At 39.7% G+C, this 22,619-nt stretch overlaps 1 protein-coding gene across 5 annotated transcripts in view; it reads left to right on the plus strand.

The window, feature by feature from the left end:
* The first annotated feature begins 659 nt into the window (after positions 1 to 659).
* LOC100711646 (uncharacterized) overlaps positions 660 to 22,619 on the plus strand; it is an 85,335-nt gene continuing 63,375 nt past the window's right edge. For 3 of the 5 annotated variants that reach the window (XM_005451172.3, XM_005451173.3, XM_005451174.3), the window contains exons 1-3: positions 660 to 941; positions 8,006 to 8,127; positions 12,713 to 12,760. In XM_005451172.3, the coding sequence (XP_005451229.1) occupies positions 884 to 941; positions 8,006 to 8,127; positions 12,713 to 12,760 (228 nt within the window). In that variant the 5' untranslated portion in view covers positions 660 to 883. Of the gene's footprint in view, positions 942 to 1,695; positions 1,771 to 6,711; positions 6,850 to 8,005; positions 8,128 to 12,712; positions 12,761 to 22,619 lie in introns of those variants that run through there. The other 2 variants (XM_003444263.4, XM_025903071.1) reach the window with 2 other exon arrangements.

Consider the following 22,619-nt stretch of genomic DNA (forward strand, 5'->3'; position numbering starts at 1 on the left):
ATGTATTTGATGTGCTTCTTAACTTAAAATGTTATAACCTTGCATTTACTTGCTTCTACCCAGAGACACTCACAGATAAACTGAAAATCTTTATTCCCTTGTGTCTGTGATAGCTGTAACATTTTGTGTGCGTTTCATGGCCTGGCCTTACTTACAAAAAGGAAACTGCAGGAGGAGATCTATCAAAATGCAGCAGTAAAGGGACAAGTAAATGTCACAAACTGTTGGTGAGGAACTTTCCATCGATGAATGTGTTCTGACACAATGCAGAAAGACGTGTGGGGGAAATTCCAGAACCTGTTAATCATTTCCCAGCAGTGGCTGTACGCGATGGTTTGTTGCAACTCTGGTGTTTTTTGGAAAAAGTCTCATCCACTTCATGCTCCTCCCTCACCATGAAACAATGCTCACTGTAAATCATTTTACCCTAAACAAGCAAACAGAAAAGCACCTTTTTGCTGTGTGAGTCATCACTTTATGGCCAGCAGCATCTGTTTTTTAGACCTTCTTGAAAGCAACACAATGAAATCCAGCAGAGAGCCCCTCTCCAACTCTCTTTCTCTTCCGCTTTCTCTCTCCCCTTCTTTTCTTTCATGTGGCTTCCTGTCGTGACGTGCTGCAGCTCACGGCTGTGATTGGCTGCTCACTTTCACAACTTCCGTTCAAACAAAAACACAGCTTATCAGCTGACCGAGCGCAGTAGCAGAAAGTGGAGCTATGCTGTGGTAAATTTCTGTTTTGACATGTCAATTCGTCTCTAAATGTTCATCCGTCTTCAGCGAGGGAAAAAAGAGGAATGTCAACGGGAAGTAGAGCAACTTGCTGGTATCTGAAAACAGTCAGAGGAGAGTGGAAGGAGTTGTTTCTCAACACAGAGTGAGACATGGGCTCCGAGTACCGACCTCTGTCTCCGACAGAGTCATGTAGAAGTTTGTTTATAGGTATGTGCTTGACATTTCATGATATGTTACCATTTTCAGTTTATTTGTTCAAACAGAAATGAGAGATTGTCTTTTTTTCTTGGAAATGAAATGAAACAGCTGGCTGTGCATTTCTGACAGCCAGATGTTTCAGAACTGAAACCACAGCCTGGGTCATTGGGCTGTTTCTTCCGGGGAGGGAGTGTATGTGCTGTTGTCAAAGCCCGCTGGCACAAAGCGCATATTTGAACACATTCATACACATTTTTATAACCAAGTTATCAAAGCTACCTTTAAAAAATAATAAGTTCAGGTTGTTTAAAAAAACAATGTGTCTCAGTCTGTATCACTGTGTGAGGTAGCATAACGTAAGAGGCAAGGAAGGTGATAAGTAAGCAGCATCAGCAGACTATTTAAGCTTCTTTTAAGTATACTTTATTTCTGGCATCTCCATTCTACCATAAAACAATCAACCTGGTAGCCAAAAATCCCACTTGCTTTATACAGGACTTTACCCACACCTGAACCTTGTTAGTCTCTACCATTGAAACAAATAGGTCAGACCAAACAATACAATTCTAAACAAAGAACAGGAATAAGATTATGCATGAAGTTGACAAACTCATTTCCTCAGCTAAATGGTTTGAAAAGTAAAACACTGCATACAATACAACTTAAAAGGCTACTTTAAAGAAACTAAACAATACTTTGCAAAATGAAAAACCCTTCATTTGGTTGCACCCGGTGATGCGATCAATGACCTCATGTCCCTATATAAACAGGAAGTACTGGGGCGGCCCTTCCCATATGCCTGTCTTAAATATAGGACCTGAGTAAATGGACAAACATGGTAAGTATAACCAAAGCAACATGAAGAAACATAATTGACCAGACATTTGCCTGTGAACAGAAGAAAATTCAAGTGACCTGATGGTTAGTAGTGTTTGCTTTAAAAAAACATATGCATGGATGTAATGGATGTAACTACTGCTACCACAAACAAACCTGGGATAGCGTGTTAAACAAAGTTACACCAGCAATGTCTAAATTAAAGCATTATGGCTGACTGTAAAATAACAATATGGTCAAGGGACAAGTGGTAAATGAGTTCATGCCTAACCACTTTGTCACATGCTGTAGCATGTAAAGCTTGTTTCCTTGGTTTAAACATTAAAAGAAATCTATCATCACTTTGTCTTAGTCCTAAACTAAACACAAAAATAAAGTGCAGATTCATTTTTTATAACTAACTGACAGTGACTAACCAATGCAATTCTCTAAGCTTTATATATGTATGATACACACAGTGCTCTTAAAGTATGTTAACTGTGGAGTGAATGTTTGGTTTTGGTACTTCACGCTTTGGAATCTGAGGTCAGAAGGTCACCGCAGTGGTGTAGATGCATATTTTTACACACACACTTATACATAGTCAAAAGTGCCTTAACAGAACAATGGAATTTAAAGCTACTGTTAACCTACATTTTGAGTAGTGTTTAGATATATATATATATATATATGATGTGCTGTTTGCATATAAATGTGTGAAACAAAGTCAGGATCTGCCTTTGTCTCTGTCCTGCTCTGACATCAGATTAAAATGTTTGAAGCAGGAAGAACATGAATTTCACTCTTCTGTTATCAGACTTTTGGAGATAAGTTTTCTAATTTGCCAGAAAAAGCAAATGAAAAACAAATAAAGAGCTTAAATATCATTGACATTTAATAATAAGCTATTGGCACAGAGGGCTGTAAGTAAACAGTGGGCAGCTTCTTAAGGTCACAGTGAGGAGATTTAAATCAGGTCCTTCACATCGATTTGATTGCTCAAAAGTCTACGTCAGTTAGCATTTATATGGCAGTATAGAGGTGTAGTGGGCAAATTCACTGAAAGGCCGCCTTCTGCCTGTATAACTACTGTGGATGTTGTGCTTGATTTCTCTTTTACCAAATCTGGAGGAGTTGCAGTTGAGAAAATGTATTTGGACGACAGCAGAGCCAAAGTTTTATGGCTGTTTTTAAATTTTACATACCTCGAAGCTTCAGTGCTTATTGACTACGGTTGTGATAGATTTTTTAAAATTTTCTTTTGAGTTTTAGTTTTGATATTGATTTAGTTTCACTTTTGCTTGTTTCAGTAAGTTTTTACTGTTTGAAAATGGCAAGTTGTCATTGGTTTCACTTTTACTTTTAAAATTCAGAACCTATAATATATTTCAAGCACAGCATTTGACTTGACTTTTCTCTCATTTTTAAACTCTACTTTAAATTTATAATTAACCAAAATGCTTTTTCACGCCTAATTTTAGTTTTTAGTTTAGTTTAACTTAACTATGGCCACACCCAGTTTTGGGGGAAGACACTGCAATATGAATTTATCATTGAATTTTTATTGCTACAGTCCATCAACCAGTTATGATAACCTTGAAAAAATGGATACATTTGGAGGTTAATACACCATATGAGGTGGTGTTGCCTTCACATTGGTTTTACCTGTCGTAGGCCAGTCAAAAAAACACCAGGTGTTTAAGGATGATACAGTGTTTTAGGTGTGCATAAATGCACTCTGTGGGTTTGATGCATAATGGATATTATACTGTATATTTCAATTACTTACAATAGACCTAAATGCTGAGACAAATCATTGATTTCTTGTCCACTATTATTATTGTCTTTTTCCCCCATATTACTTGAATGATCAGTCAACAATTATTCTTTTTTCTTGATATTTTCTCTCATTTTCAGACTTTGGTCACATTATAGTTTTCAGTAATTAAAGAGAAAAATTTCGAATTTACACTTGTTTAGTAAAACACCACTAACTTCCATCTAGAGGTGCTCTAGGTCTGCACTTGGAAGTTGCGATGGTCGTGGTGTTAGCTTACAAGTTCCCCAACCCCCATCGCAACCCCCCCTAACCATTGTAGCCAGATGGCTGTCACACAGGCGGTTCCTCGCCCAGACCATGCTGATTTCCCATCATTCTTTTGTTAATGAGGTCGTTAGCAATGCAGTGGACAATTAAATTATCCCAATCTGGCATTTTCCTCATTTGTTTACTTTGTAGTGCACTGTACAGTGTTTCAACCTCGAGTAACACTGCTCAGTTTGCCTCTGTTGAGATTATGGTTTCCATCCTTGTGTCGTTTTCTCTCAGGTTTCATGTGTGATACTGAGCAGCGGCGAATTAAAACATCACTGACATGCCTTGCAACTGAAGCTGGTTTCACAGTCAAGTAGCATAAACAGAGCTTTTGACAGAGTGTTGGTACGTTCTGCTTTGTGATAAGATCATCACCCTGTATGGAAGCGCACAGCTGAGAGCTGCTGCTGCTGTACAGAGCAAGTTTTGTTGGCTGTTAAATCGTGCAGAGAGGAGGACTTCAGCCAGTTAGTGGAGCACCCACCTTCATGTGAAACTCTGCTGAACGCTGACACCACTGACAGTTAATTATGGGAGTCACAGATCACGCAGACGTGTCAGCTCGACTACGATTGACACACTGCATGTTTACATCTCTGTTGTAATGTTGTTTTCTAGTTATTTTCCCAGCAGTAGTGCTGTTATTTAGCTCCAGAAGTGCCCCAGGGCTTGCCATAATGATCGTAAAAGCAGCACAGATTCGGGGGAGTGAAATGTTAAAAAGGACTTGTGTGTATAATTGGTGAACCTGCCATCACAGTAACTTTGGCAATATTTTCGGTCAGGCTGTTGAATCACTCAGACTGCCTGTTAGCTAGATTGTCATTCTCTATAGGTATGTCTGTACATGGCTCCATTATTTTCTGCAAACTCTTCAGCACATACAAACTTATTTTGACAGTGACTGAAAACCAACTAAACTTGCTATACTGTTAGGAAGGCAGACTAAAGGCGAGCAAACAGATGAATTTTGACATACTAGTATGTGGAAAGTGTGTCAGTGGAAGCAGTAGGCCAGTTGCTTGCTGTCAATAACAGTGAGGTAAAGCAAGCAGCTAAACACCAGACATTTATCTCAAAATGCCAGCTTTGGGACTGAATCAAAAATAAAAGTTTAGGGTTTCCTCCTTTACACAGCCTGTTCCAGAGATCTTAATGCAAAGTGAAATATATGCATGGTCAGTAATAAAATCTGCTTACGCAGATCGTGATGGGTTGCATTAAAGACTCTTCCTTTGATTAAAAGATTCTTCATCTGAGGATAGATTTTCACCTGAAGCAATGCAGATCAGCGAGAGGCCCAAAAGAGACAGGAGCTTCTGAGGCAGCAGTTCATCCTCCTATCAGGCGAGCGCACAGATGACAGCTAGCCCTCGCTGCCGTCTCCCAGTGTTTTTCTGGGATGAAACCAGCGGACCTGGCTTCTAGCTACTGTCCAATATTTAGCTTCAAAGCTGCTGCTTGGGAATCATCACTGACGGACGATCATGGCAAAGTGTGCTGTTAAATCAGAGGTGCTGGTTGCAGCACAATGGGGCATAAAGCGCTGGATGGATGTTGTGGCTAACCCCAGCCTAGGGCCAGGACCGCATGTCTGGCAGCTCGCACATGATGTATTCTTCTCTACTTTTATGCCCACCCCTAACTGAACCGGGACGGATCATTTTACTGCGAGACTTTAGGCTTTGCTTCAGCTGTGAGCTCAAAGCAGCTGTTAGGAGTTTTGATGGCAGCAGATGAAGTGTTGTTGTTAACAATTAGCAGCTCCTGACCTTTCTTTACACCCTGTTGCTAAACACAGTCTTGCATGAGGACGGAAGCAATGGAAATTTTCGGTTTTAGAATGTGTGGTACTGACCTCAGCACTACAGGGGGCAGAACACCACCTTAGCTTAGATTAACCTATATTTCCACAACTTTGTTGTATATGTACAATGAAAATAAAGGGCTATTCTATGCTATATAAGGGTTGGTTCAGATTTCAGAGTGTAAGGACCCGTGGTTGTTGCAAACATATATATAGAACATGTGAACATAGCAATTAAGATACATTCACAAATGAAAGAGTTCTTTTTCACCAAGAAGGAATCAAAGTTAGAAGATGAGCCTGCTATTAAAATATAGGTTAAAAGGAGTCCTTTCATATCCTGCCTATCCCACATGATGATACAAGCCCTGAAAGTTTGCCTAAAATAAGTTTTTTCAAGTTTTCTCCAGTGAGTTATGAGAACACAGATCAAACAGTCAGGGTACCAATGCTTGTATCTCTTCCTCTACGTCATAGATAGTGCAGTTTTGCTATTGAAGCTATGAGGTATTCCATGACAGTGATGCTCAGGGTTGGTCAGAAAGAAAAATGCAAGAAACAAAACAAATGTGACGCTTGGTGTAAACTCGATCTGGTTTTAGAAGCCCTGAAAATTTCATGTCACGAGTTATGATGCAGAAAGAAATACAGGAAAAACAATGTAAATTTTTAAAAATGCTACATTTTGACTCACCCCTACGTACCTTGGAGACATGTAACTTGAAACATATTTGCAGTATGAAAGGAATATTATGCATGGCTTCACTTTATACTTGAGTTACTACACAAAGACAACATCAGCTGATTCTGATGGGGTCAGGTGGGAGGGATCGGGTTTTCATGAAATGACCCGTGAATGTTTTACGTGGTATAATCACACTTATAGCTACAGCTGCATCGGGATTTTTATAGTGACAGAAGGTTATGCAAAAGATGCGAGACTCACAGAGTTGTCACCTGACTGCAATTAATGGAGTTTTTAGCATGTGTGAGCTCATTATTTTGGTTTTATGCCTCAGTGCTCTCATGCGCATTGCTGCCAATAGGAAAATAGGGGGGAAAAAACCTCCCTTATCCCCAGTGTATGCTAACTGCCCAGCCCCAAACTGCAGACAGTTTTGGCAGCTAGCTGGTGAATTTTGTATAACATTTAAAAACTAAAATGTTTCTCCAGATATTTCTCTCAGTCGTTCTTCAAGGTGAGTGTATTCCTTTTTCAACTTCAGCCCAGTTTTCCAGCAGTGCTAATATTGTTAGTTCTGAAAGCGGCCAGTGTTCACCTTGTGTATACTTTTAAGCTACAATCAGTTTTTTTAATGGATTTTTTAGGCTAAATGTGGCTTTGATGGAATGTAAAAACTTCCAAACTGACTTTTGAATGAGAATTACTAGTTGAACTTTGTAATAGCTGCTTTAACTGAATAAACACTGCAGTGTCATCATGGTAAACCCACTGAACCCATGAGTTCATGCTTACAGTGCAGTTTACTGTGTAGAAATACAGGTTTAAATAGATTGTCCTTTTAATGTTCCCTTAATGACTAAATAGAAAACACCATTATTGTTTTTCATCTCTTTATTGAGTTGGATTTGATGTATTTTCAGTACTTTCTATATTGCCTCTAGCTTATCAAAAATAATCCAAAGTTCAGTGGTAAGCCACCAGGACATTTGATAAAGGCCTGTCAGTTGACTCTTCTACCACCTAACATGCACACGTTGCTATGACGATGTCTTATGTCCTGAGAATTCTCAAAGTTGAAAACGTCCAGACTGCTTTTGACTGTCGACTGTGGGGCAACCATCTGTAGAACAAAGCTTTTATTGTTTTAGAAAGAAGCTGCCATTTTTCTACCAACTAAATACACGTTTTCTTTTAAAGTTCACAGTTAACTCTTTCTCCTTATTGGCTGCCCCTCGAAAGTTGTGTCTGACCATATTAGGATATCTGCTTGCACTGACATCGTGCAAAAAACTCTCTGAAACTTCATATTTAGAGCAGTCTGAATCCTGAATTTTTAACTAACAGGGATGACTTGTAAATATTTGGACCTCATTATCTGAAACTGTGGCCGTATTTAATGTGAGCATGCACTATTTTAATAGTTTATATGTGGCAGAAAATAATGAAAAAGCATCATAAGCCCACATTCCCTTCGCTGCGTTCCCACTGGGAATAACATGAATGTCTAATGCTCTGTGGAACCGTACTGGGTGTGTTGAACACTGTAATAGGAAATAAGTATCGCTATACATGGATGAATATTTGATATGAATCTTAACGCGAATCAGGGATTAGCCTTTGATCCAATGTGAAACCATTCATAATCTCCATCTTCTGCTCGTCTTCCACAGAGACATCAGAGTGCTTTATATGCAGGGATGGTGAACTTAAAGCCAGTGACCCGCTGAGGAATTTCTGCGACTGCAAGAATTTACTTGCCCATCACGTGTGTCTGTCCACATGGATCCAGAGGGTAAGAAAGACTTTCCATGTAGGGAACTGTGATATTTTTGAATTGCCATCAGCTGTTTGTTAAAGTGTAAGCGGTGAAACGTCTGTGTTGGTTTTCCAAAATTGACTAAATGTATTTGCCGTCTCGCCTTATTGAGACAAAACATTGCTTGCCTAATGAGCTACCTTTCAAATAGAAATACCAATTAGTTTTAATGAGGGTTGCTAACAATGGTGACACGTCATCGTTATACAGTTGAAACACGGAGGCCAAGACAGTGAGAAGTACCTCTTAATGGACTGGCTGAAATCCAGGAAGCTATCAAGTGCCCAGCACAGGTCACCTACCACAGAGGAGCTCATTAACATCTGTAGTCCTTCTTGAACCAGCAGTTGTACTAACACAGTGGTCGGGGAGCTGGTGCTTTTGGACTGCACCTCCCGAAAGCTCACTTTACACACTTCTCAGCTGATAAAATCTAAGGTTCCGTAGGTGGCATACATTTCTCTTTCTGTTCAGTCATGGAGCTTCTTTCTGCTCATGCTAATTACTCTTCCACCATTAATTCCCAACAAACTGCTGCTGCTGTCGCTGCCAGAAATTGGATTGCCAGAATGTATAATTACTGCTGTGTACCAAGTATTTTCCCAGAAATAAAAGATAAAAGCTAAAAAGCGAGTGAAGAGGTGTGTTGATGTGAAAATGTAAATTCAGCGGCGGACTTTAACACCTCAGCTGCAGTCTTTCACAGAAGTAATAAACCTTCTCTGTATGCAAATGAGTTTTTATGTCACAGGACACGAAAGTGCACTTTACGAGCTTGTTACTTTGCTTGGACAGATGCACTGATGCGCTGTTCAGTTTTACATAATGTGATCACTGTACAACTGCCTTAAAGGGCGTCATACAGCAGTAATCACAATATGACTCTAAAAGTACTGGTTGTTAGCTCTGAGAATCTTAGCAGACGGCACTGTGAAAGTTAAAGCTCTAATTTAATGTTTGAAGTGAAAAACGGATTGAATGGTTATGTGTAATGGCTTTCTCTTAGGCTAGGAGCTGTGGTTTTCTAATCTAGCATCTTTAGCGCTTCCGTTTAGCTGTCTTACCAACCTTGTAGCAGCAGGTTGCTCTGATAAACCCACCGAACGTCACCAACACCAACGTGCAGACTGACAGCATTAGGAAAAAGCTGGTAAATATGTTTAAGCATTTAGCAGTTAAAGAGCCACATTTTCCTAAACTGTGGGTGGCAACTAGGGGCTGCTTTTGCTAGTCAGCTAATCAGTTAAACAAAGTATTCTTACTTTATTAAGATGGTATGATGCCACGCACCATTAACAGGGTCTGCAGCCTCCACAGACGGCTTTAATGGGAAGTTGTAAATGAGAGCGGTGGAAAGTAAGCAGACAGCTGTGCAAATCGGTGCAGTGCTGCAGTACTTGGATTTCAAAAGTGAACAACCATTTGACTGAAACATTCCATAAACTACATCCTGCAGGCGTGTGGATGCTAGTCTGCAGTAAAGCAAGGCAACTAACAGCTAACGTTAGCCACACAAAATAATCTGATGCACACAAATTGATGAGTGATGCATTTCAGCAAAACGTATATTTTGTGTAGGGGCGGCATCACCATGGCAACCATGAGCACAATGATGCAGACCGTTTTTAATAACTAAACTTAAGTTAAATATGTGAGTTTAACCTTGTCATGAAGTTCTAGGATGCTCCTAAAAACAACAACAACAAAAAGCAGAAGATAATTTCAATAAATTAGAAAGTCAAACAGTGGAAAAAATCTTCCTGAAATGTTTCACGTATTCTGCTTTTTCAAATAAAATCTATTCTCAAGCTGAATAAATACACACACGGACAACTATAAAGACTACACAGTTGCATGGTGGGAAATGTAGTAGTCTTCAGTCTGTGTGGAGGTTAAGCCTTCTAGAGACTTAAATGTGAGGATGTGTCGGCACAAATTCCAATTCTGCTTTCGGATTTGACTGTAGAGCCAAAGAGCAAATAAACTGAAGAGTAATTTCATCTGTGTCACTAATGCACGTTTGGATAGTGCTTGATTCCATTTGAGGTATAAACAAATTCCAGCTGTATATAAATGCATCGAGATCTAATTCTGCGTCATAATGTATGCACTTCACAGCACACCGATGCTTGTAGATTAATCAAAGAAGAATGTGCGTAAGCTTGTTGTGTCGTCCACTCCAGAGAGCTTTGGGTCTCTTTGGATACTCCACAAGTGGTAGACAACATGCTACAGCAGACCTTTCATCTGCACCACCCAGCTGTCAGAGTGAAGAGCCTCTTCCATTAAGTGTGTGTCTTCCCACTATACAATTATATACAGACATACACACAGGCTTATGAAACGGGCATGCTACACGCTCTGGGATGAGTGTGTGTGCCGATGCTACCAGAGTACTTTTAACGTGAGTGTGTGTGTGTGAGAGAGAGAGAGAGAAGCAGACACAGAGAGAGGGGGGAACATGCATCCATTTAGAGTGCTCAGGGTTGGGAGCCCCTTTCCCTTTTTACGGAACAGAAATCAGCAATTGACCTGTCACTTTTGCTCTGATAGCCATCTCTGGAAAGCAGGTCATGCACATATGTCTAAAGTGCCTCTTAACCGCATTTTATGAAGCCAGAAAATGTAATCCAATAATGATTTGACTTGAGAGAGACAGAGCCAGCCAGCTGGGAGTGATAGCATGCACAGTTACCACTCCTCTAAAAGCAGCTTGTACGGGGAGGGGGGAAAAAAATCCACGTCCTTATTTAATTTCAGCCACAACAGTATCACACAGATGTTGTCACTAAAGAGTGGGCACGCAGAATTCAAACACGACGAAACACCACTGGCATTCATTTCAGCTGTTGATACATACTTCAGCATGTTTGCAGCAGAGGACCGTCTGAGTGATTATCGTCTCCACTGAGGCAAAACATACGCTATCTTTTTTTAGGCTGCCTCATTTGGCCCCCTCCCCCTCCTCCTCCTCCTCCTCCTCACTCAGGTTCCTAAAGACAAATAGCATGGCACAGAACTAATTAGTAACCAGGAACTAGTTAGGAGATGCCCTTTGAAAAACATGTCCTGAGGCAGGATTTAAATATAGGGACAGAGTCAGTGACTGAGTGTGCCTGGGAGATCCCGGCCTCCAGGCACGGCAGCACTTTGACCTCTGACCCTCATTATAGGGAGTGCATTCCTAGAGGGGTGAAACCCCTCAAAGCACGAAGTACAAGGGCACGAGTAGACTGTATAGCACCAGCTGAGTGTGGACTGGTGTGAGCACTGCCTGCCCACTCACTGACAGCTTGAGTACTTGACTAAGATCTCTACAGATAAATTCTTATTTTTTTTATCCATCTGGTTTCATTATATTGAGGTTAATAGGGAAAAAAATGCTCTTTAGAAATTGTAATACCAACCGTTTGAAAAAAACAGAGGCAAAAAGAAGTCATGCTGAAGAGTTAAATATAGAACCGATTCAATGGAGAATGTGTGAAGTGATGAAAAACATAATGAGATGTGCAGAAAATGAGTTTAGTTTCTGACGTGCGTTAGATATGTTTCTCATTTGTGATAAATTTGTTTGGGTGCATGACTATGTCTCCTTTTAATTGCGAGTTAAGCGTCTAACCCTCTTCTCTCCCTTTCTCTCTCATTGGCTGACATCTCTGCAAACAGACCTGGTTTACATTCATCAAACCAACACTTGCAGCAATCAGGCCACAGTGCCAGGGGCAATGGTCCTCTTTATAAAATCACATTGCCTAATAGCAGTGTTCTATAATTATATGCCATTAACATCTATCAAAATGTGCTCCTGCATGCCATGCATGTTAGCGGTTTGTGTACGCACAAATGCTTTTCTTGTTAGTAGCGTGTTTAGCGAGCGAGCACCAGCTTTAAGATTGTTAAACATGTTACTGGATGCGTGCTTCTGTCATATGAAGCGATGCATTTAGTCTAAGCGTTAAATACATGCACGTGTTAATGCTACTTATTGTAGTCAGAGGAGGCCTCAAGTGCAAACCAGCCAAAAAAACACAATCAGAGTGCGGTGTCTGAAATGTTGCTTTCTGTTTCATGTGTTTTTTGAGTTTTGTGAAATATTGATGTTTCATATTTTGTTGTTTTGTCAAAGGTTGTTTTCTGATCCTTTGTGTTTTTAATGCGTTTTTTGAATTGTGTTCTCTCCTTTGTCCTTGTGTCTTGTGAAATGCTTTTGTTAGTGTTATTTTTACGATTTGTGGGGTTTTTTATGCAGTGTTGGTTTTCTGTATGATTTTTTTTTTTTGGTAATGCTTATTGAAAAAAAAAAAAAAGAAGTTGTGTTTTTGCTCCTCAAGGCCACCATACTATACAGGCTTTTAAGCAATTTAATTAAATTAGCATTGTTATGCATAGTGCACCTTTGGGTTTAAAATAGTGCACCATTTCCCCAACAAACTTAATTAGTTTATTGATCAAAACAACAAACAAATGATTCGTTGCTCATGCGTGTCATTCAGGAACTTTGGAGCCGCTGTTTTCACGGCTCACTGTCACTAAATTACTTTTAAATATCGTTTCCTTACAGGGATGTGGGAGTGAAGACAGAGTGCGATGCATCATCTGCAAGGCCAAGGTAAGTGTATTGACGAGCGTGTGTGTTTTGAGAAGGGGGCCGTGATGTAAAATTCAGTGAGATATCTGATTATATCTCATTCTTTTAATCTTTACTGTGTGAAATGTAGATGGTCCACATTTAAACAAACCCCAGTTAAGCCATTAAACAGTGTCTGCATCTCACAAGCAGATTTAAAGAGAGCAGATCTATAATACTAATGAGCAATCAGGTCTTTGTTTTGCTCTGTGATTTAGCTGATTTGCCAGCAGTTGTGTTGCTTATGAGCTGTAAGCTGTCTTTTATTCCTTATTATTGCAGCCGAACACTCGCTGCGGAAAAGGAGGGCGAAACATTATAATATTTGGCAGAGGATACAAGCCATGTAATGACAAAATCTGTATTCATTTCGTGAGCAGAAATTAATCATGCTTTCCTGTGTTACATTCCTAATGCAAATTTTCTGTCAACACATTGTGTCTCGTGTTTGTGAGTTTATTCGTTTGAAACGGTGGAGCTGATGTGTCATCACAGATGGGCCTGCATGCTGGAGAAGGTGGCCGCATTACTAACCATCCCAGATTAGGAAGTATGCTGTTGATGTGTTGTATGTATTCATGCTTGAGTCGTGGGTCAAAGCATCACAAGCTGGCTCTTGAGTGTTTTATTCATTGTTTGCTCTCCGGCGTCGGCTTCGCTGTCTGGTCCTGTGTGTATGTATGGGAAGGATCCACTCTGTGGGAGAAAATGTCACAGTAACTTTGACGACGACCTTTCAGGTGTCGAAGATATTTTAAACATGAAATCGTGTGAGTGCACATCCACAGTCTCACTCTGAGCAAATTAAATGAAACATTTAGCTTGGGGTGGAAGTCTCGAGTGACTTTTGTTATGCGTCTAGGAGTGTGTGTCGTTGCCACTGTGGGGGTAAAACAACAGTGAGATGTTGTTTTTTGGCAGCAGGGCGATGAGTATGTTTTTAAGGTCTTTTCATGGGTTTCACGTAAAAGAAGATGATAATCTAATAATGCTGCTTTAGGAATTGTGTTCTTAAGTCTTCAGTTTTTCTCCTTAAAAACGAGCATTTCTTGCTTCTGAGCGAGGAATTCTCATTGAAACATTTTCGAGCTGAGATTGTATACGAAGATGGTCGATGTCGACGGGCTGTCACCCTACTCTGGTAAAGCGATTTCTAACAAACTGCAGTTGTGGTGTTGAGGTCCTATTTTTGCTGGAAAGTCCCTTGAATGAAGAACTCTTAGAGTAACTGCTAATGTTTCTCATTTTAGGTGTTGTGCTCCTGACTCACCAGCTAAAGCAAAATTATCTTGTCAGTTCAGCTGGCCTTCAAAAGTCAAACTAACTTTCTGAACAGAAGAAAAAAGCAGAAAAAAAACAAAATCCCTCAGAGTCTCAGTTAGTGCAGTTTGCTGCAGAGCAACTTTCTTGGAGGTTGGGGAGAGGTGACAAATCATAAGGTGCCAAAAAAGGAGCAGTTCTTTATGTTCTTATGTCTAATTTCAAAGGTCTGCAGATGCCTCCAGGTGTACTTCATTCAGTCAGCAGTGTTGCAGTTTTGGGCATCAAATAACTAATCAAACACAAGACTGACTTGAAGAAAATGAACATTAGAACAAACATAAAAGTACTCAGTATCACAGAAACCATATTTGTCCCAATGCCTTTTAGCTTTCAAAGGGTCGAATTCTGCCATTTTTTACTAAAGGTGTCCTCTGCCATCAGCAGTATTGCATGCCGGGAGCAAACTGTACACTTTTTGCTGTGTGTATTTGGAGATTGGCAAGGTGGCAGTGCCATAAATTCTATGACTATTAACCAGGCGATGGCTGTTTAAGTCCCATTTGGGAGCTCTGCGTTTTTCACTCACTGTTTACTCTGACTTTCACTCACTGGTCAAAGAAACACGGCACTTAAAGACCAAGTGTCCTTATTTTCCGACTTGTCAGTGTTGCTGTGGCACCAACAACAGGGGAACTTCTCCTTTCTGACCTTTTTAAACATGCTGATTCATACACTTTCAATTACATTTTCATTTCAGTTTATCCTTTAGCACAAATCCTGCTGCTCTGTTGTCCTCCAGATATAATCATCCACCTGACTGTGGGGCTGTGAGTTACCGATTTGCTGTATAAAATGAAGTCGCCATGATATATAAAGAGAAGTTATGGAAACACTACTGCGAGCTGTCACACTACCCTGCAGACTATCACCTGACTGTAATAATGTAATCCAGTGTTGAGGCCATTTTCATTACTTTCCTTCTTCCCTGACAGTATCTGGCTGCGGGCAAACACATTTTTTTAGGTGTTACAACCATCCCTCCCCTTCTTTTAGCTACGAGGGGACATTTCTCGCACTTCTGCAGCATCTCCAACTGACTGTTGCATTTGTCCTCGCCTATTGTACCGATGGCATCATCGTCAATTATTAATGCTGAGGAGTAAGTGTCTGAGAGACATCCCACTGAGAGACCAAACAGCCACGAACAGGGGTTAGTGGCAGGACCAGGGAGTGCTGCGAGTGGCAGCTGCACCATTTAGAGAGTGATTGTTGGGAAGCTCCTACTATATATTGATATGAACTCTGCTACAGTAAGTTAATGCATCAGTATAATAACATTTTAATGTCTGCAGTGGCATGGGCATTTAATATTTGTCCACAGAGAGATGTATATGTAGATCTGCAATGACTCTAATGATGGTGATAATCATTTTGTCCTGCGCAGCTATCACTCTGTAATGCATTACTGCAATCACCCTTGGTTAACATTAAGAGGCTTTAGCCATTACGACTTTGAGCGAGCAGTGCTCATCATAGTCTCCGATTCAATGCGCCAGCCATTTCATTTTGCATCTTTATTTTTATTCTTGAAGCTTCTTTTTCCTGTATGTTGTTTTCCCCTTATTGCAACGGGGTCTCAAATGTGGGCCATTTGTATGAGTTATGCTAATTTGTTGGGGCAATGAATGCATTAATTTCATTAGCACATGGCCTCAAAGCAATAATTACCAGAGTAGGTGTGTCAGAAGCAATCATGTTAAAATTTGCCAGTTAATTATTAAGATTTTGTTCTGAGGGACCTGAATTTGACATGAGTCGCCGAGGGAAAAAAAAGAGAGGAGAAAGTTAATGCATTCCAGTGGCCGAGGCTAGGTGCTTGTTGTTGAACACAGTGGGGGTGTCTGCGACATTGTGGGCCTACTGGCACGATTTTTTGCATGTTGACAGCTCACATTCTGGACTAATTACCACAAATAGCAGAGGGTTAGCTGGTGCTTGGTCAATCCAGGAGGGTGTAATTATAAAGAAAAGGAGGTCCGGTAGTTCCAGGCCGTCTAATGGCCCCTGCTCCGTCAGATTGCAGTCCAGTGTAGACGATATTGGTCATGACTTGTGATGAACAGATTCACAGCTCACTTCGTTGGTCCTAAATGGGATCAGGAATATATATTTGCAGCTTTACTGTGACAGTAGTGATCTGTTGGGGTGTTGCAAGGCTTTGTAACAGTAAAGTATAACAGCTTTATTACAGCATGGTAATAATACAGGGTAACAAAAGCAAATAATATTTCTGTTAATGTGGATGTCTTAAATGAGTAGTGGAAGGTCAAGCCTGCATATGAAGCTTGAATGTGTTGATTATAACAGGAATGATTTTAATTCATTGCATGGATCAAATATAACTGTTTGATATCTTTATTTATGTTTTATGTCAATCAATTTTGTTTAAATATGATACATGTGTTTGAAATATCTGTCAAATTACTTGCTGCTTAAGCATATGAATACCCCAGAAAACTAGAAATAAAGATACAGAGCATGCTTTGTGAGATGCTGTGGCTTTATACTTGGAACAAGAGTTGGGTTTTTCCATGGCAACTAATGCACAGTACATGATGACAAGGATTGGACCATTTAGAAAAGTGGTTTTAAGTCATTCAACAAACACTGGAGTCTCTAGCTGAATGCTCTCTGATGCCATGATGCCACATAAATGCAGGGTGACTCAGAGGTTTTAAAAATGCACGAGGTATACAGTGCATATTAATCAAATATGTGCACGCTAATAACTTAAGGAATCCTCTTCGAAACTTAAAATGCCACATTTTTTATGTCCAGCAGTTTTTGGACTCTTGTCTCAATCTGGGTCACGGAGGCAGCAGTCAAAAGCTAAATTTATGGTCCTGCAAATGTGTCCATCTGCATACACGTTGCCATTTGGAGAGCTCCAGTGCAGTCCTCCAAAATCCGAGCTGCACAGCGCTGGATGTGGATGACCTACGCGTCGTCAAATGCTTATTGGTTGACAAGTGGTTTGGAATAACGAAGGGAGCAACAGGAATGGGAGAGATGCAAAAAATGATCAAATATTTTTACACCATGAAAAGCACAGACAGTGAATGCAGTGAATACCTTTTATTGTTTTAGCACTCAGTGTGACTTCAGCTCTTTGTATGCTATAACTTCACTCTATTCCACGGCGGGCTGATGGATCAACAGCACAAGCTAGAGTATCATATTTACTGCATATTTTGTCCAGTCCATTCACAGCAAACACTCTCTGCAGTTGGACTGCGTCTGCACTAACCCCGCTCAAGCATAAATCAGCAGATACCCCACCCACCTCCTCCAGCTCTTCTGGTGGTGTAGATGTTCCCTAGCCACCCAAGAGACATAATTTTTCTATCGTGCCTCCTCCCTGTTCATTCAAAATGCCTCACCTGCCCAGGAGGGAACCTATTCAGATACTTGAACGACCTCAACTGCCTCCTTTCGATGTGGAGGAGCAGCTGCTTATGCTCTCTCTCTAAGGAAGAGCCCAGGCGCCCTTTGGAGGAAGCTTGCTTCCATCTCCTGTCCCACATTGACTATCGTATCCCGCTTTTCACTACAACTGACTAGTATATCATAAGCTTCAATGGACATTAATTTTTTTTGTGGGAAAAAATGTTTTGTTTTCCAAAATAGGGCTAAATCAGCATGAACATTCTGGGACTTAAGAAATGTTGTGAAATTAGATTATCCAGCAACATTTCTAGTATAAAGAGCAATTTTGTCATATACTGAGCTTGTGTCCTTCATAAAATTAGATTTTTCCACTGCTTTAACAGTAATTATCATCAACCAAGGACAGGCCAAACTATAACCTGCTAAGCTCTAAGCTGTAGCAGATTGTAGAGAGCTCCTCCAGCCATACTAAATTTTCTACTTTGGTTTTTACACCCTGATATAAAAAAAGCTGCTCTGCTGTGGTTGTCCTTCATTTATATATGAAATAATGACTTCAGTGTAAATACATTTTTAAGGGCTACTTTCGCCGTTCCCTCTGTGTATAATGCTGACATTATACATTTCTCTGCTTCTGTTTCTTTGTCATTATCTATGCTTTTCACATGTGCAAAGGTGGGTAATGGTAGCACTCAGTTTGAATCATGTACAGGAGCCTATTGTGTGATTGGTGTTTTGTTTGAAATTAATCCTGATTACGATAAAATGAAATTCCTAATTCAGAAATGAGCCCAAACAGAGCAGCTCTCTAACCTGAGAGCTTCAAATCTTCCAGCACCACTCTGCACTTTTAGCGAACCTTCCCCGCCTCTTGTCTCTCAAGTGTCTCCTTAAAGGTGCTAGCATTTACGCTCCCACCCTCCCCCTCTGGGGGGAAAAAAAGTTAATCATCACTTGATTTTATATGGAAAGCAGATTATCCTTTGATTTTGATGAATGCAGCAGCTGCCAGACACTTCATTTGACTAAAAGCAGGACATTGTGCCGAGGCCTCTCGTATGTCACTAAGCCTCTGTCAGGACAGTACTGTGACAGGAGATGACACATGAAAGGAATTCCTCCTTGTGGCTCTCCCAGGACAATGGAGTATGGCCTTGAGGTAAAACGTGTGTGCATGTGAACACACACACACACACACACACACACACACACATAGCTGCCAAGAATAAGCACACAGCAGCATTTCTTTGTAAATCTCTTCAGACACTTTCTTTTTTCTTTTATTTTGATAATTGCTTTAATAAGTATGGATTAGAATGTAGTTCAGTTCATAAATCTGTTTAACCTTCAAGTGACCAATTGGAGTCATTTAAGACCCCACCCTTGTATTCATGTGCACAGTTAAGATTTCTTAATCATAAAAATCTTTCCAACCGTGAATTTGCCAATGTATTTTTCCTGCAGCTTTTCATAGTTTTACACTGGAACTGGCCCTTTGGTGTAGCAATGATAATGGAAAGCTGTGTGGAAATATACTGGGTTTTTAAAAAAACATTATAGGGTTTGATTTCATTGTAATTTTCCACTTGTAGTCAGTGCATTGTACTAAACCAAAAGTAGCAAGACTTACGGCCGTTAAGGGTTTCTCCACAAAGTATTTAAAGATTACTACAAACCAGATGTCCCACTACGACTTCATTGATCAAAATATTATAGTCTGTAAAACCTGTTCACAGAAACATATCTTACATTTCTAAATGAAATTGTTTTTCTTCGATTACTTAAACAAATAAATTGTTTTATTAGAAGTAACAGAAAAGGCAGTGAAAATAAGTGTCATTTTAGTGTTTATTAACTGCTTTGTGCATGAAAAAACATAATAATGAGATTACTTACTTTTGGAACATGAATCATAGGTAAAAGAGACAGTATAAGTATGATAAACAAAAGCAGAACCGTCTTTAAAATACTCGCTGCAGGGTTAAATCTGCGTGCTTCTTATTAATGGCAGCAAAAACAGGTCAAAACAAATAATTTTAAAAAAGTGTTTTAATCAAAACCATAAACGCTCAGCATGGTATTCACAAAAACACGTTTAAAGCCTGTCATATAGTAGGTTTTGAGGTCTATGGCTACTTTTCCAATTTATGGGAAATTTGTATACACAGAATTTTGATGTAACTTTTTAATATAACTTCATAAAAGTTGCAGATTTAGTTCATATATGGAACTTTATAATCATTGTGCCAAGTAAATTGCTCGTGATAACAGCAGTACAGCAGCTCAGATATTCTACTAACATGAGATCATTTTTTTTTAGATCTTCCCGGTCCAGTCAGCAGGTTAACAGCTGGTTAACCATGCTGACAGGTGACCTGCTAGTCAGCCTCAGATTGGCCTGACATACACATCTCTGCAAATAGAGGTGATTATACTACAGTTCAATGTCAGTGCATTTTACCAAAAAAGCTCAGTGCAGTATCTCAAAAGAAAGTTAAAATAAATAAATGGGCATATTTTATATTGTAATGTGAACACAAATTTTAAATTAAATTTCAAAAAGTTTTTTTTTTTTTTATGGTGTCAATTATATTTGTTAAATGGAAAATCTGAATCGGTATGTCAGCATTTAAAAATTCTGAATAATCTCTCACACAGAGGCAGCAGTGGGGAATTTTCATTTTTGAGGCTGTAATTACTTTTTCATTTAGTTTTTACTCATTAGCAAATAAAGTGAAGCATTTTGTCAGAGTTCTCGCTCTGAAATGCCACTTGTGTTTCTCATTCTCCTTGGCTGTCAATAACTATTTTCGCAGGATTTGCTCACATGAGGAACAGAGAGGACTTTAAGGTGGACGTTTTCAATTTAACGACTTATCGCCGAGATTATTGTTGAGGTTTACGCTTGTATACTAAAGCAACTACAGGTAACGAACTAAAAGAGGGTGCGGTCGCTCCAAACCTAATACGAGTTTGGAATTTTTTTGCAGACCCCGTCTGTCGATAGCTACAGCGTGTGGTTTGGCAGGATGAAGTTGCAAATGCAATTTAATTTACATCATAGCAGGGTCAGATTCTAACCATTATTCTGAGCAAAGACTGGGACTCTTGGTAATTTTACTCTCCTTATTTAACCTCCGTGCCCTCCTCCTCCTCTCTCCTGCCATCCGTCGCCAAGCACAATTCATTTGAGTTCCTGTTCAGGAGGGTGATTCAATTATGTTCTCCTTTAATTGGCTTTCAGGCATCTAAACTGAAACTGATGGGGAATTAATAACAGCTCCACTAGGTCTCCAAACTGTTTGCAACCCTGGAAACATTCTAAGAGCCTGAGTTGGTCCCATTTTCCGTGTGTCTGTTTTGGACGTTTGATATTGCAGCTGCAAAAACGTGGTCACAGTTGCTGTGTGGTCCTCGCTCTCGGTATGCACTTTGTCTCTTTGTCAACACCCTAGACGTTTGGTGCAAACTTTGTACCCATAAAAACAAAGCAGATGCCAAAGAAAGCTCAGCGTAAGTATAGTGTATCTTATTTTTCCTCCCTGACCTAAAAGATGCATGTGGTTTGAAAACATTTACTTCTCTCCAAATCAGTCGGTTAGCGACATGAGATGGAAAAAAAATCTCTGCATTCCTCTTAAGCCTTCGCTGTATGTTCTCTCCTATTTGTTATTCATTTAAGCACGTGTTGTACACAGCAAACACAAGTCTGAAAAGCAGCGATATTTCTGCCTCTCCGTGGGTACGGCTCTCTTTGGAGTCCAAAGAAAGAGAAATCACTCGCAGATGCGTTACTATTTAGGTAGCTAACAAAAGAAGAGTTGTGAAATGGCAGGAAATGATGGCTGCTAAAATGAAGGTTTGAAGTTCACATGTCATTAACGTCCATGAAATCAACTTTTTCCTCTGAATGTACTCTTCCCCCAGAGTCTGCCTTTGTCTTCAAACAGCGCCAAAGCAATCATTATGCTCAGACATAATGCACCATAATGACAGTAATTTCAGTATCAAATTTTCAAATGTTAGGCTTTAATTCATTGTGGTTAAGTAGCTTAGTTGTAATTCACATTTCCTACCCATCTTAGCAGAGTGCTCAAGGAATGAGACGTCTAAAGCAGGACATGGGAGCACCGCATGAAGGAACATTTTAAAGCCTTCATTCATTTAAGCACTGTCTAAAATACATGAGAAAATTCAGTGACATTTGGGAGGCAACAAAAAACATTCTGCAGTCTCTCTGTTTAACTCTGGTATCTAATTTTAACAATTTTAACATAAATCCAGATCTGGAATCATTCCTATCCCATAATGTCAACATAAAAACGGATATCAGCTTGCAGCTTTCAAATCATTCATGTAGTTTTCAGTTGGAGCAATTATAGCCTGTGTAAATGTAAAATTAATTGGCGACGCTTTTGATAAAAGATTAATCACTGAAGTAATTGTCAAAGCAAAAATAGCAAAATATTCAGATTCCTCTGATTCAAATCAACTAGTTTCGTGTTCTCGTTAGATGAATTGAGAAAACAAATTCTTTCATCAGGAATGAAAATCTTTAATTGCAGCACTAATGATTTAGCTCAGGATAAAATCTCATTGCTCCCTCTCTGAGGGCTTTCTGACTCTCCTACCTTGTCTGACAGTTCCTGTTGAAGTCTTTAAAAGCACACCATGTACTTTCATCTTTGGTCGATGAAAGGCTGGGAACGTAGGGCCGACTTACATTTTCCTCGTACATGTACAGAAAAACCAGTAACCAATGAGAGGTTGTGTCCAGGTGTGTAGCCAAAATGGCTTGTTAGCACAGAAATTTAATACAGGATTGAGGTCTACACAACACCACATCTGCCAGTAATGCATGGCAGAAATCTCCGTACAACTCTTCCTCATGCCCTGTATGTAAAAGTTTCATATAGCTACTGAGATGTCACCGAATTTTCAAACAAACACAGATACCTGCTAATTAATGCTAAGTTACAAATAATAAAACAATTTCACTTGCTGTAGCACTCAGGTGGTCATTATATTTGTCAGATATTTACATTAAAATACTTTAAGAGACACAAAGAAGGTTCAAGAAGTCCTGTTCATTGAATCTGATAAGTGGAGGAGTAGACCTGCAAGACTGCTG

This window comes from Oreochromis niloticus, linkage group LG23, assembly GCF_001858045.2.
Source record: "Oreochromis niloticus isolate F11D_XX linkage group LG23, O_niloticus_UMD_NMBU, whole genome shotgun sequence".
In the NCBI taxonomy this organism is placed as follows: domain Eukaryota; kingdom Metazoa; phylum Chordata; class Actinopteri; order Cichliformes; family Cichlidae; genus Oreochromis; species Oreochromis niloticus.